This window comes from Bufo bufo, chromosome 1 (genome assembly GCF_905171765.1).
Source record: "Bufo bufo chromosome 1, aBufBuf1.1, whole genome shotgun sequence".
NCBI classification, from domain to species: domain Eukaryota; kingdom Metazoa; phylum Chordata; class Amphibia; order Anura; family Bufonidae; genus Bufo; species Bufo bufo.
Window position 1 is genome coordinate 456,558,403 of NC_053389.1, and position 13,636 is coordinate 456,572,038.

At 40.8% G+C, this 13,636-nt stretch overlaps 1 protein-coding gene across 1 annotated transcript in view; it reads left to right on the forward strand.

The window, feature by feature from the left end:
* Positions 1-13,636, forward strand: part of TMTC2 (transmembrane O-mannosyltransferase targeting cadherins 2) — a 315,620-nt gene that overhangs the window by 94,574 nt on the left and 207,410 nt on the right. Inside the window, exon 2 of the mRNA XM_040413087.1 lies at positions 10,284-10,854. Within this exon, the coding sequence (XP_040269021.1) occupies positions 10,284-10,854 (571 nt within the window). The remainder of the gene's footprint in view (positions 1-10,283; positions 10,855-13,636) is intronic.

Consider the following 13,636-nt stretch of genomic DNA (forward strand, 5'->3'; position numbering starts at 1 on the left):
ACAGATACTTTGTGCATAAACGTGGACAAGAACCTGATGTGGACACAACCTTACTTCCCCAGGTGCCGTTATTTGTCTAGTCTGTTTTTCAGTAGTGACAATATGGTGACTGTTAAATTCAGCAAATTTTCTTCAGGCTGTTTTAATAGGAACAGAATTATCATTTATTTTCTTGCCTGGCACATTTTAATATTAAAATATTTACTCACACCAAAGCTACTTCTGTATTTCGTTTTCTTTCTTTATTATAGTTTACTATTATTTTAGTACTAGAAAATATACATTTTTTGTTTTTGCTGGTAAAACTGTTAAGCCACTGACAGTCTGAAGGCGAATGTTTGTTTTAAGGCATTCATCCCCAGCTTTGCCTTGCAGATCAGGGATCTACATTATCTTTTCTATCCCAAGGAACAGTGGGCTCCAGCCAGCTCCCAGACAGGGTGATTTGCTTCTCATTCGTCATTGCAGTGACAGGCACGGAAGGCCCAATTCTCGGCAGACTCACAAATGCTGTTGTGTTTTCTCTTCCATAATAAAGCGTGACCTTTTTAATGAAACGCTCGTTGTGACACCTTGCATATACATTGCTCCAACACAAGAGCTGTGTTCGGAAACCAGTAGATATATTGGGACCAGCACATGACTAAAGCACTGGATTGCAGTGCATGTTTCTTTCTCTGTAATACAGACTAGTAGTTGTCACATTTTTACTGAAGATGGAGGTCTAATCTGAAAATGAATGACATCAAGGAGGTGTATGGATAAGGCTATGTTAACGTTTAATGATGTCCATTTAGTGTGTACCCTCTGACCAGTATACATCAGTATACCACAAAGAAAATGATGGAATATTCCATACAGCCATATCCAGTAAAAAACACACAATGCATGATTATTTACAATGGGATTTGTTTTTAGTGTTTATGATTGAGATAAAGAAATTGCATTGTGGGTCCCATTAGTAACAGGGACTAATGCAAGGAAAAATAATTGCTGGTATGTAATTGATGTGTGCTGATGTATAATTTGAGACATGGCATCTTCTATTATTGGTGTGTTCATGGATGTTACAAGGCTCTGCTGATCGCACATGGGTCACATATCCCAAGTAGATGCTCTCCATGTTTACATGGCTGTTTTGATCAGAAAAGCAGATTTTTTGGGTTGTTTTTCTTTTTCATTTTGGCAGTGTTATGTCATTAAAACTTAAATATAACATGTTGTCCTTCTGTAAAACTCTGTAACTTGTACATGTACTTTATTTCATATTGTTTAGAGGTGCTGGATAACTTTGGTTTTTATACATTGCATATTTAGGGTTGTAGCTGCCTCAGTTTTGACTGTGCACTGCTGCCCTATTCAAGGCTTTTAACTGGAGCTTAGCATAGCTGGATCCTACATTGGCCTGAATTTTGTAGGCTTAGGCCCAGGAGAAGCAAGTCTGGTAGTCTAGGTTCCTATCTGCTGAAGCCTTGTCGTTGGTAGATGACCCTGACATAGTTTTGATCAACAATGTGTGCAATAAGCTTCTAATTTTTATGTATAGTAAGTATAGCAGTAAACAGTTCAGGTGAACCCACATTTCCAGTATTTGCATGTGTCTTTGCACATGACGTAGGGTGCTGCTACTTGTAGTGTTTGTTTCCTTCTGTAACAGTAAACACAGCTTCCTATATTGATAGGTAATCCATTGTCAGTTTACTTTTGCTGTGAGTATGTTATCTGAAGAGTAATCCTCCTGATAACTGTAGGTGTAGAATTTGAAAAGCAATATGAGAGCTCCATTGTTCTCTTGATAGGCTGAGATAAAGATGCCCCAGAAATGCATTGCACTTATCAGTGTAATCAATAATGCTATTTTTGAGTTACTCATCCTCCTTCCCTCTCTGGTCACTGTGATGGTTTGACTGAGAATCAAGTGAGGCTTACCTAAAAGTCTAAGCAAAGGAGGATATAAGAGCTATAGAATGACACAAAAAAAAAAATCCTTAAAAAAATAAAAAAGACATAGAATATTTAAATATATGTAGGAAGTGTCGCTGTAAAGGTACAGTGCAGTATAATATTATAACATTATGTTAGCTATCTCTTATGGTAGTTCCATTATTTTTGAGCAGCTTGATTATCTAATGGAAGAGTTGGCTGAAAACGTGTTCATTTATCACAAAAACACCTGCTACAAACCATTCCGATGCTCAGGTTTTTCCACCGTAATGTTATGTTTGCTTATCAATTACATTAGATTGTCAGCACTTAAGGAAGCGGTCATTCATCTTCACTGCTGTTACAATGGTCTTGCAGCTGCGCTCAGTGTGATGTCAAGGAAAGACGCTTGTTTATACTTTCTGCTTGCAAATCTGGTATAAGGGTGTATTATACCATTCCTGAGACTTGACATATGTTGTCGTCTGTTATCACATACATGGCTGTTTCCGCATACTCATCAGAGCTACATACCATATTTGCTTTGTGTGGAGTGATGTCCAGATCGCACAGCTCTTGGTATGTATTGTGGTAATCCTAGTTACTGTTGAGATGACCCGAAGCGTATACAGTATGCATCACTACTTGACCATTCTGATATTAAGGCCTCATGCACATGAACGTATTTTCTTTCCGTGTCCGTTCCATTTTTTTTGCGGACCGTATGCGGAACCATTCATTTCAATGGGTCCGCAAATAAACGGAAGGTACTCCGTGTGCATTCTGTTTCCGTGTGTCCGTATTTCCGTTCCGCAAAAAAACAAAGAGCATGTCCTATTATTGTCTGCATTACGAACAAGGATAGGACTGTACTACTAGGGGCCAGCTGTTCCGTTCTGCAAAATACGGAATGCACACAGACGTCATCCATATTTTTTGCGGATCTGTTTTTTTGCGGACCGCAAAATACATACAGTCTTGTGCATGAGGCTTAAAGCTCAGTATTTTCAAGAACCTGTTCTACCCCATAACTGCACATTGACTATTAACAAATTTTTTAATGATATCACCCGTGCAGTCAAGTGTGCCTCTGATGCTACATTTTATTGCTTGATCTATTGCTTAAATCATGTTTTTATGTTTATTTTTAACCCCTTAGTGACCACTAATATGTCTTTTTACTGATGTAAACATAGGGGGTTTTAGCTAAACAACTGACTTTAATCAATCATTACATGTACCCCAAATGGTGCATTAAAAACTAGAACTTGTTCTGCAAAAAATAAGACCTCATACAATTACATTGATGAAAAAACTAAAAAGTTATAGCTCTTGGAATGCGATTTAAAAAAAATGTGCGTATTCACTAAGGGGTTAAAGAATGATATTATTTTTAATTTTCCATGTCAATATCTATCGTATTTTTCACTTTATAAGACGCACTTTCCCCCCCCAAAAGTGGGTAAAATGGCCATGTGTCTTATAAAGTGAATACTAGTGAGCGCTTACATTATGAAAGCACTCACTAGTATGCATTAGTGCCAGGAGCGGGGAGCAAAGCGCCGCAAGCGCTAGTGGTACTCACCCTCCTGGGTCTTACTTTCTGGGGCCGGCACGCACTATGACCTGACGCTGCACGCAGTCAGGTGATAGGGCAGCGCAGGCCGGGAAGACAGGGGAGCGCAACTTTTGCCGGAGGTGAAGAGGAGCCGCGGCGCAGGATAGGTAAGAGGAGGTTTTTATTTTAATATGATCTGAGGTTTGATGGGGTCTAACATTGAGGGCTGATCTGAGGTCTGATGGGGATCTGACATTGTGGGCTGATATTGGGTCTGATGGGGGTCTGACAATGTGGGCTCATCTGAGGTCTTATGAGGGTCTGACAATGTGGGCTGATATAAGGTCTGATGGGGGGGTCTGACAATATGAGTGATAGTCTGCTGGGATTCTGACAATGTGGGCTGATATAAGGTCTGATGGTGTTCTGACATGGAGGTCAGATGTGATGTCCTGATATGGGGGCCTAATCTTATGTCCTGATATTTATGGGGGTCTGATCTGAGGATCTGATATGAGGTCTGAAAAATATTTTTTTCTTATTTTCCTCCTCTGAAACCTGGGGTGCGTCTTTTGATCGGGCACGTCTTATAAAGCGAGAAATACAGTATATTTAAACAAAGAAACATAAAATCCTGCCGTTTTCTCACTTCCATTGAACCTAATAATAGGCACCACTTCTTGATCTGTACAGATCACTTTACTGCAGTTACCTGCTTATCTATACACAGAGGTGATATAATTACAGGCAGGGTTAGAATGGCAGATAAGATGGGATCCACCATACACAATAGGTGATTGTCAAATCTTATCTATTCTCTCTTTGTACAATGACCTCTGCACAGATCACAGAGCATGCCCAGAAAACTCTCCCTTAGAGATAGAGATGGAATAAATAGATCTGTAATCAGAAAATAAAAACAGAATAGAAAAAAGGATATGTCACTATCTGGTTTTAACTGACAGATAAAATTTTGGTGACGCATTTCCTTTAAGCCCTTTTGCATCCATAAAAAAAATTAAAAGCTCTGAGCTCCGTATTAAAGAGGACATTTTCCATACAAATATTGCACAGGTATCATGCACACATAAATACCGATGATTCTCTGGTGTGAACCCTCAGGGATTCCATATAATTTAATAAAGGGTCCATGCACGAAATTTTTATGCCACAGGGGCTTGAGTTAGATAATAACATGAAAAGCTAGAAAGATGCAGTGGGTAGAGGGGCAGAGAGGCGCCTGTGTTTATTTGTATGCAGGTCATTGACTGGTTGACACAACTCCAGATTTGCTGACCGTGGTTGAATGTCCTTTTCCTTAGTTACAGTATGAACAGTAGATCCCTCTAGCACAACCCAGTATTCCAACATGTAAATGCTATATAGATTAAGAGAAAAACGCATTAAGAAACACTTGTGAAACTTGAAAATTTGTGAACAAAGCAGCCTCATGTCAATATGCACTAAAAGTGCACAGTCCCTTTAAGTCGTATTGGCACAACTCTGGATTCCTAAAACCACAAAATACTGAAACAAACAAACTTACATGTGAGGCCTTGGGAACTAGAGGTTTATGAATCAAAACAATTTGTATCCATGCAGTTTAGTTTGTAAAAATTACTTGGCCTATTGTTCGGCCGAGCCATCGGTAGAACCAGTGACTCTTCTGTAATTCAGGAGTGTCTCTGGTTCATCTGGCATTATGTATGGAGCTCTTGTAATGCAAGGCACTTTTATCCTGGCTACTTTCCAAACCAAAACACCCTCAAGGTTTAGAATATTCATCCGCTGAAGCTTGATGGACTTGAAACTCATAGAATTTTACTTTCATACCTTCCAATATTACAAATTACCATGGAGGAACAATTGAGGTTACTGTCAACAGATGCATTTCTTCCTTCTAGCTGTCTGGAGGGTACATGAAACATGATTTACTGTACGATGCAGAGTACAAATGTTACAGTAAGGATTGTTAGAATAGTACTTACCGTATAGTAAGGTTAATTAAAGTGAAAATTAGTATCCGAGTAAATATGCAGATTTATACCCCTTGGGAAGGGGGGCAATTATTATGATTCCCTACACCAGTCTTTGGTGCAAAAAAGTGGCATGGTCCCGTTTTGTGACTATATAAACTTGTACATGTACGTGTTTTTACGCCGCCCTCGAGACTTGGGAGTGGCAGCGCAGGGACATCAGATCAGGTAAATTCACTAAAATTTATGCCTGTTTCCTGGAGTAAATGACATTTGAAATCTACTGCAGTCAGGGTCTGGAGTAGTGCACTCTATGTGCACAGACTGCCAGGGGATGCTCTTAATTTATGACAAGGCCTGCATCTCATCATAAATTAAGTGCAGTGTCCTCCACAGGGGATATCAAAGCCCGATGTAAAACGACAGTCTATGATAAATGACCCCCGTTGTGTTCTGGCCGTGATGGAAGTACAGTAAGTTTTCATAGCTTGTTGTGTGCCTCTAGTTATACATAAGAGCCAGTCTCCAACAGGCAGAGATGTGGGGTGAAGTATCGAAGAGATGATAAAGTTTCCAAGCCTCCAATGAGACCAGAGGTTGGATAATCAGCTCTTGTGCACTGATAGAGAAAGCCTTAAAAGCAGCCAACACTGAAGACAATAAATAGTTGGTAAGCCTCACCCATGGGTGGTGACTTGGATATGAATGTTAAGGCCATCTGCTATAAGGGCAATAAAATTGCCGTGGCCTGATGTTACAGCCCCAAAGTCTCTTATAGAGACATATGATCACCAAGTTCCAGCTAAGCACACAATTCCCGCTGTCCAAGCCAAGTATGTGCTGTTTTATTTAGCTGCTTGGACCCACGCAAGATCTCCATGTCAACACTGCACCAAATAGGGTTCATAAGGAGACATGTCACCAGAATCCCAAAGCAGTGTTGAGTTCTTCAAACTTTTGTCATACTGAGTAATTGTAACTAAACATACATGTAGAAAACTAGTGTTCCTGACAGTTCTTCTAATTCTATGACCAGTTGTATGACTACAAAGGTTATTCTAGGATTACACAGGTAATGTATCAATGACATTGTTGCTACCTTGCTGCCTTTAGTCCTTTTTTTACCTGTAAAGCAGAATATACAGAAAGGATTGTCTATATAAAATTCACATGTAGTTGCATGCATTGTCTAATTTAGGGTACTGTCACACTTGCGTTGTTGGATTCCGGCAGGCAGTTCCGTCGCCGGAACTGCCTGCCGGATCCGGCAATCTGTATGCAAATGGATACCATTTGTAGACGGATCTGGATGCGGACCCGTCTCACAAATGCATTGCAACACCGGATACATCTCTCCGGTTGTCATCTGGAAAAACGGATCCGGTATTTATCTTCTTCACATTTTTAAAGGTCTGCGCATGCGCAGACCGCAAACCCGGTTCCAATTTTCTGGAACACTTAGGGCCAGATCCGGCATTAATGCATTTCCATGAATCCGGCATTCCGGCAAGTGTTGCGGAATGCCGGAAGTGTCTCCGTCCAAAAACCGTACAGTGACTGAACTGAAGACATCCTGATGCATACTGAACGGATTGCTCTCCATTCAGAATGCATTAGGATAAAACTGATCAGTTTTTTTCCGGTATTGAGACCCTAGGATGGAACTCAGTGCCGGAAAAGTTTAACGCAAGTGTGAAAGTACCCTAACACAGTTCTTTTCTTTACTGAAAGTGGCCAGGATCCGGTTATGTAAACCCCTGTCAATGAGATGTTATCACTTGGGGAATATCCAGTTAACTATTCATTTTTCCTACTGTGGCCATGCAGGTGAAATGTTTACATGGTGGCCATTGAAAAGAATGGTTGTCCATTTAATACATGGACTGTGATCCACCAGAGTGCTACTGTTTGCAAGTGGCCTTCTGCCCTGACTCAAAGAGGGAGGCCCTGAGCGGTAGTGTTCTCCATATGCCCCTCTCATGGCTATGTCTTGCTAAAATAAATAATCCAAGGTTCTCCAAGTACTGTTGGAATCTTAGAAGCTGCTGGTGTTGGCAGGGTGATTCCAACATGGGCATTGCCAACCAGTATAGGTGCTACAGATGTTTGTTTTGCTCTAGTTTAGGCTACTTTCACACTAGCGTTCGGAGCGGGTCCGTCTGATGTTTCATCAGACGGATCCGCTCCGATAATGCAGACGTTTGCATCCGTTCAGAACGGATCCGTCTGCATTATTACTTAGAAAATTTTCTAAGTCTGAAAGTAGCCTGAGCGGATCCGTTCAGACTTAACATTGAAAGTCAATGGGGAACGGATCCGCTTGAAGATTGAGCCATATGGTGTCATCTTCAAGCGGATCCGTCCCCATTGACTTCCATTATAAGTCTGGACGGATCCGCTCGCCTCCGCACGGCCAGGCGGACACCCGAACGCTGCAAGCAGCGTTCAGGTGTCCGCTCACTGAGCGGAGCGGAGGCTGTTCGCTGGCAGGCGGATGCATTCTCAGTGGATCCGCCTCCACTGAGAATGCATTAGGGCCAGACGGATGCGTTCGGGGCCGCTCGTGAGCCCCTTCAAACGGAGTGCACGAGCGGACACCCGAACGCTAGTGTGAAAGTAGCCTTAGTCGCTCAACATTTTTAGAAGGTCTACCGATATTGAGTAGATTCACTAGTAAATTCATGCCTTGATGCTAACCTCATGTATTTATCAGATTTCCGTTGTAAATAGTTCTGAATGCGAAAGACAAAACCACATCTGTTGTGAAGTGAATACATGGCAGCCTGGGTACAATGAGTGGTGGTTACTAAGACTAGATTTATAATTTAAGTTGCATGTATCTGTTCAAAGCCCAAGGTTAGAAATGTATTTTAAAATTAATTTCCATCTTCTGTTGACCACAGAATGTATTTAAAGAATTCTTTCCGGCTGCTTTGGATTATTTTTTGAAGCCTCAGATGGCTGATCAGAAGATCTTGTCCTTTCAGCAGTTCAAAATATAAAAGTTGCATTGTTTTATTTTTCTTTGAAGATGTTTATGAGGGTAAATGATTGAACTGTTGAGCTTGGACAGCCCTTTTTCAAATAGCTGTTCCCTCAGAGCCCAGGTAATCGAGGGGCGCCATGGGCTGCGGTTGCAAGAGAACTGCAGTGTAATTGGTGACCATCGATATGAAGTTTCCAGGGGAAACTGGAAATGTTAGAAAGTTGATGTCACATCAGCATTAGGAACGATAGGTCATAAAATGTCAGATAATTAAAATGTCACTATAATTAGGTACAATTGTTGTATAATGAATAGTTATGTAAGTTTGGAAACTTAACATGCTACTTCAGTTACTCATAGAACTTGGTTGCCTCAGCAGTAGGCCTGTTTTAATGGGGGGGATCATTGGGGTCGTTTATCAAACTGGTGTAAAGTAGAACTGGCTTAGTTGCCCATAGCAGCCAATCAGATTCCACCTTTTGGAACATGAAAGGTGGAATTTGATTGGTTGCTATGGGCAACTAAGCCATTTCTACTTCACACCAGTTTGATAAATGACCCCATATGTCTTTAGTGACTATACTAGAAAATCTTATATCTATTATGTATCGTTGCCAGTATAACCAGATGTGCCATCTTAAAGTCTTACGTGAGCTTAGAGCAGCAGTGAGAGTTTAAATACACAGTACTGCACCCAAAGATTGTGTCTAAAGCATGCCGGAAAACCTGATCTGCAATAATAGACGCTAACTTTATTTTAATCTCTTTTACATGTTTTATTACGAACCACAAAGATTGTGTTAACTGAACCACAGGTTTAGAACACTTGACCCAAAACCTAGTCTGTATTTTTTTTATTTTTTTACTTACTAGTTTATAAAGATAACATGTGTATGTGAGGTTTTTATATTGCCTTTCTTGTTCAAATCCAATTTTTTCATGCATCTGGAGCTTTAAAATTATGCCACTTTGCAAATATGATATAGTATTGTAAAAAAATCACAGTATTGGACACTGTGTAGGTCGGTTCCTGACACTTTATCTGACCTAATCCTTTAGACTCAAGTTTGTTCCCTTGTCTTTTTTTTTGGTGGTTCAGGAAATGATTGTTAGGATGAGATTCAGAGTTTACTAACTACTAGCTCAGCCATAGATCATGGATAGATATAATTTGTATAGGAATCCAAAAATACTAATAATTATTCTAAGTAGTACCGTATGTGATATTATTTATTCTGTTCATGCATAACTAACTATTATATGTATAAATATGTAATGTCTATAGCTCAGGTACATTTTATTTATGGTGGTCATAAGTCTCCTTTTAACAGACTAACCAAGAAACCCAAGAAACAAGGAATATACAGCAAACAACTATTAAAAACATTATTGTAATTCTATAAAAATGAAAAAAAACTATGATCAACAAGGCAATACAGTGGCCATTTCTATATTGTTTGTGCTGTCATTCTTCATGGAAAGCCGTTAGCTTGCGAAGCTTCTTCTCTAGTGCGCTTCCCGTCAGCACGTGTGTTAATCTCAGTATACCAAACCAAAAGCTTGAATGGAGTTGGAAAAGGACAGAAATGAGCTCATAGTAGATGTCACTTTTGTTCATCTGGTCATACAAAGTTCACTGCTTATCAGGAGTTGGAGTTAATGTTACACTTGTAATTGGAACTAGTCTTTAACCAAATGGGAGCAGATGGCTGGTTTTCAGTTCCTGGCCACTGACAGTAATTTAATAAATGTTGCTGTATAGTATATGTAATAATATGAATTGAATTTGCTTACTGTTTACATGTATGCTAATTCTCTTATGATTTCTTTTTTATTGTAGCCGGGCTATCAAGACAAATCAGGACCTGCTTCCAGAAACTCCATGGATCCAAATATTCTTCAATGATTTTTGGGGGACTTTACTTACCCACAGTGGCAGCCATAAATCTTACCGTCCTCTATGCACTCTTTCTTATCGCCTTAACTACATTTTTGGGGGTCTAGAACCCTGGAGCTATCACCTTGTGAATATCCTGTTGCATTCAGCCGTCACAGGCCTTTTCACGAATTTTTGTAAAGCCCTGTTTGGTAGTGGATGCTGGACACTCTTAGCTGGCCTTCTGTTTGCTTCTCATCCGATCCATACGGAAGCTGTTGCCGGAATAGTAGGACGAGCAGATGTGGGAGCTGGACTCTTCTTTCTACTTTCATTACTATGCTACATAAAGCATTGTTCGACCAGGAGCTATTCTGTTAGTAGCTGGTGCTGGATCCTTTTTAGTGGATTGTGTGCCGCTTGCAGCATGCTATGGAAAGAACAAGGAGTCACTGTTTTGGCAGTATCTGCGTTTTATGATGTTTTTGTTTTTCACAAATTAAAGATAAGTGAGGTAATTTCTGCTGTCTTAAAGGTAAGTCAACTTAGAGGACGCTGCATTTCTATCTATATAGATGTCTGAAATAAACAGCAGTGATACAGTATACCCGATGAATGGGGAGAAGAAAAGCTGGTCTGTCCAAGGGCACAAAAGAGAAGTTTTCTGTTCATCAATATTTTTGTATTTTACTGGACCCATCGTTTTATCCACCTTTTATGACGTTAATGTTTGTCATCCTAATTTTGAGACTATTTAGCGCCAATAATAATATTTAGCTGGAATAGAATTGCTTTAGGAGATTGCTGCTGTGTACATGTTTAGTCAGAGAGTAGAGTAATGCCATAAAAGGTGGAACAAAGATGGTAAAAACAAAACGATGGGTCCAGTAAAAGACAAAAATACTGCTAAACAGAAAACTTCTCTTTTGTGCCATTGGACAGACCAGCTTTTCTTCTCCGCATTCATCGGGTATACTGTATCATTGTTGTTAGGGTATTTTAAAATCTGCAACTAGCTTCTCAAGTTTTGTCTTTCGTTGGTGTCTATGAAACGGCAATCTGTTGCCCACCTCTATCCTCCATGGCACTAAATTGCACCCTGCTATCTTTCTCAATAGCTTCTTTAATTCTGCGGTTCGGAGAAATGTTTCCCAAATGAAAGATGCCCTTGTAGAAAAATCTTCTGCGACATTTGCATATATTTCTAAATGTTGCTTATAGAGTTTTTGTTCAGTATATATAAAGCGGCTTTTATTTTAGGCTTAATGTCTCACATCCCCTTTTGCCTCCTTATTACTGATGACAATTGCAATCCCCTTTGATTGGTTTTTGTAAGGCTTTAGAATTGTCTTGCAAATCCTTGTTTTGCTGAATGGGTTAATTATCTCCTTAATTCTCTCCTGGCCTTGATTCTCCTCTCTCCTGGCTGCATCTTTGAGTAATCCCCCTTTTTCCTACCCGCCGTTATCTTGGATCACTCCCAACGTTTTCCGCACCATGCCCAAAGCCAAAATACAATGCTAACATCTGGCTAAACATTTAGTGTGTTTGTTTTTTTATTGATTCATTTTAATAGTCATTGCAAAAGACACAGGGCAAAATATGTATCTAATGTTCCTGACGTACTTGTACGTGTAATATTTTCCATAGTAAAAGATGTGATATGCACACTCTGTTACATGAGCTTCTTTTGCCCTAAATGCTTTTGTGCAGGGCACATGGTTACAGGACTCATGGTGAAAATCAGACTCTTTATTCCAGAGCTAGAACCAGCTCTGTACCTCCTAAATCAAGAGATCTCGCCATTCTTTGCTCCAGTTGCTCTAGTAGATTTATTTCATGCTGGCAAATCTGAGGGCGTATCCGTTCTCAGAGGGATGTGTCCTTTCCCATGAGGTGTGTCCTTTCAGCAGCAGCTTCCTCCCGGTAAGGGTCCATTCACACGTCCGCAAAATGTGTCCGCATCCATTCCGCAATTTTGCAGAACAGGTGCGGACCTATTCATTTTCAATGGGGCCGGAATGTGCTGTCCGCATCCGCATCTGCAGATCCGCACTTCCGGAAAAAAATAGAACATGTCCTATTCTTGTCCGCAATTGCAGACAAGAAAAGGCATTTGCCGGCGGTGTGCGGTCCGCAAAATGCGGAACGCACATCGCCGGTGTCCGTGTTTTGTGAATGGACCCTTACTGTCACACATTCTAACAGGAGATATGGCTGGTGGAAGTTAAAAGATGAAATCATGCATGTACAACCACCTGAGGTAGCCAGAGAAATAAGGAAAAGAACAAACAGCAGGTGGTAGGGCTGGGCAATTGTATAAAAAATGAAAATCGCGACTAATTGAACATGTAACCTAAATTTTGATTATTGAATCATTATTTGGATGTGTGGCCTGGGACATGACTCGCTGTGGTTTAGCATGGAGCATTATCTGACACCAATAGTTTGAAAATATTTTAAAGTTCTTCGCTTTTTAAAAAAAAGCAAGGCAATTTTTTTTCTCTATTGGGGATACTCCTGTGTACTTGTTGTACATATGCTTAAGTATGAGTTGGCCTGGCCCACATATATCCCAGGCAGGGAAGGCTTTATACTGGGCTGGCCTGGCCAACATGTATACTAGGCTGGTGCTGGTTAGATTCCTACTGGTTGATTGCATATCCCCTCCACCTCCAAACCAGAGCAGTGGAGGAAGTAGGCAGACTGCCCCTTACCCACCCAAGACTGACTAGTGTTGGAGCGGCCTTGCATCTCTGGAGCAATTTCATTGATGGCCCAGCACTTGGTGTGGTGGTAAGTGTCTAATGACTCCACATTTGCACTGCTTGACTTCTTACTCTGCAGCTAGGATGTGCTTCTCGTTCCCAGAGGTGGCAGCCATGGTGGGCCTGCCAGAGGACGCAATAACGCCTGTACAAGCCATTTTACTCCCTGGAAAAGTCCCTAGACTTTTCCCTGCCATTCATCAGCGCAGTGAGCGCTGTGAAGGGCACAGGCAGCGCAGCGATGCTACTGCCTGAAACAACCAATAACAAGGCTCCTTACATTTAGTGTAGGTGGGGATCTGAGCGCCTTGTTTTTCTCTATAATGATGAGTCTGAAGCCTCCTGGACATGCCAACAGGAGACCTCCATACAACCGCCATAACGGACAGACCTGTCACCCGTAGACCTCTGTCACCTGTCAGCTTTCCTATGAATACATCAAGGATATTTCATTGCAACATGTTCCATCAGACGCTGAACTAGAGATATTGTTTGCTATAAGGATTTCTTCTGTAATGCGGCACCGCATGGAGGCACATGGTGCTACAA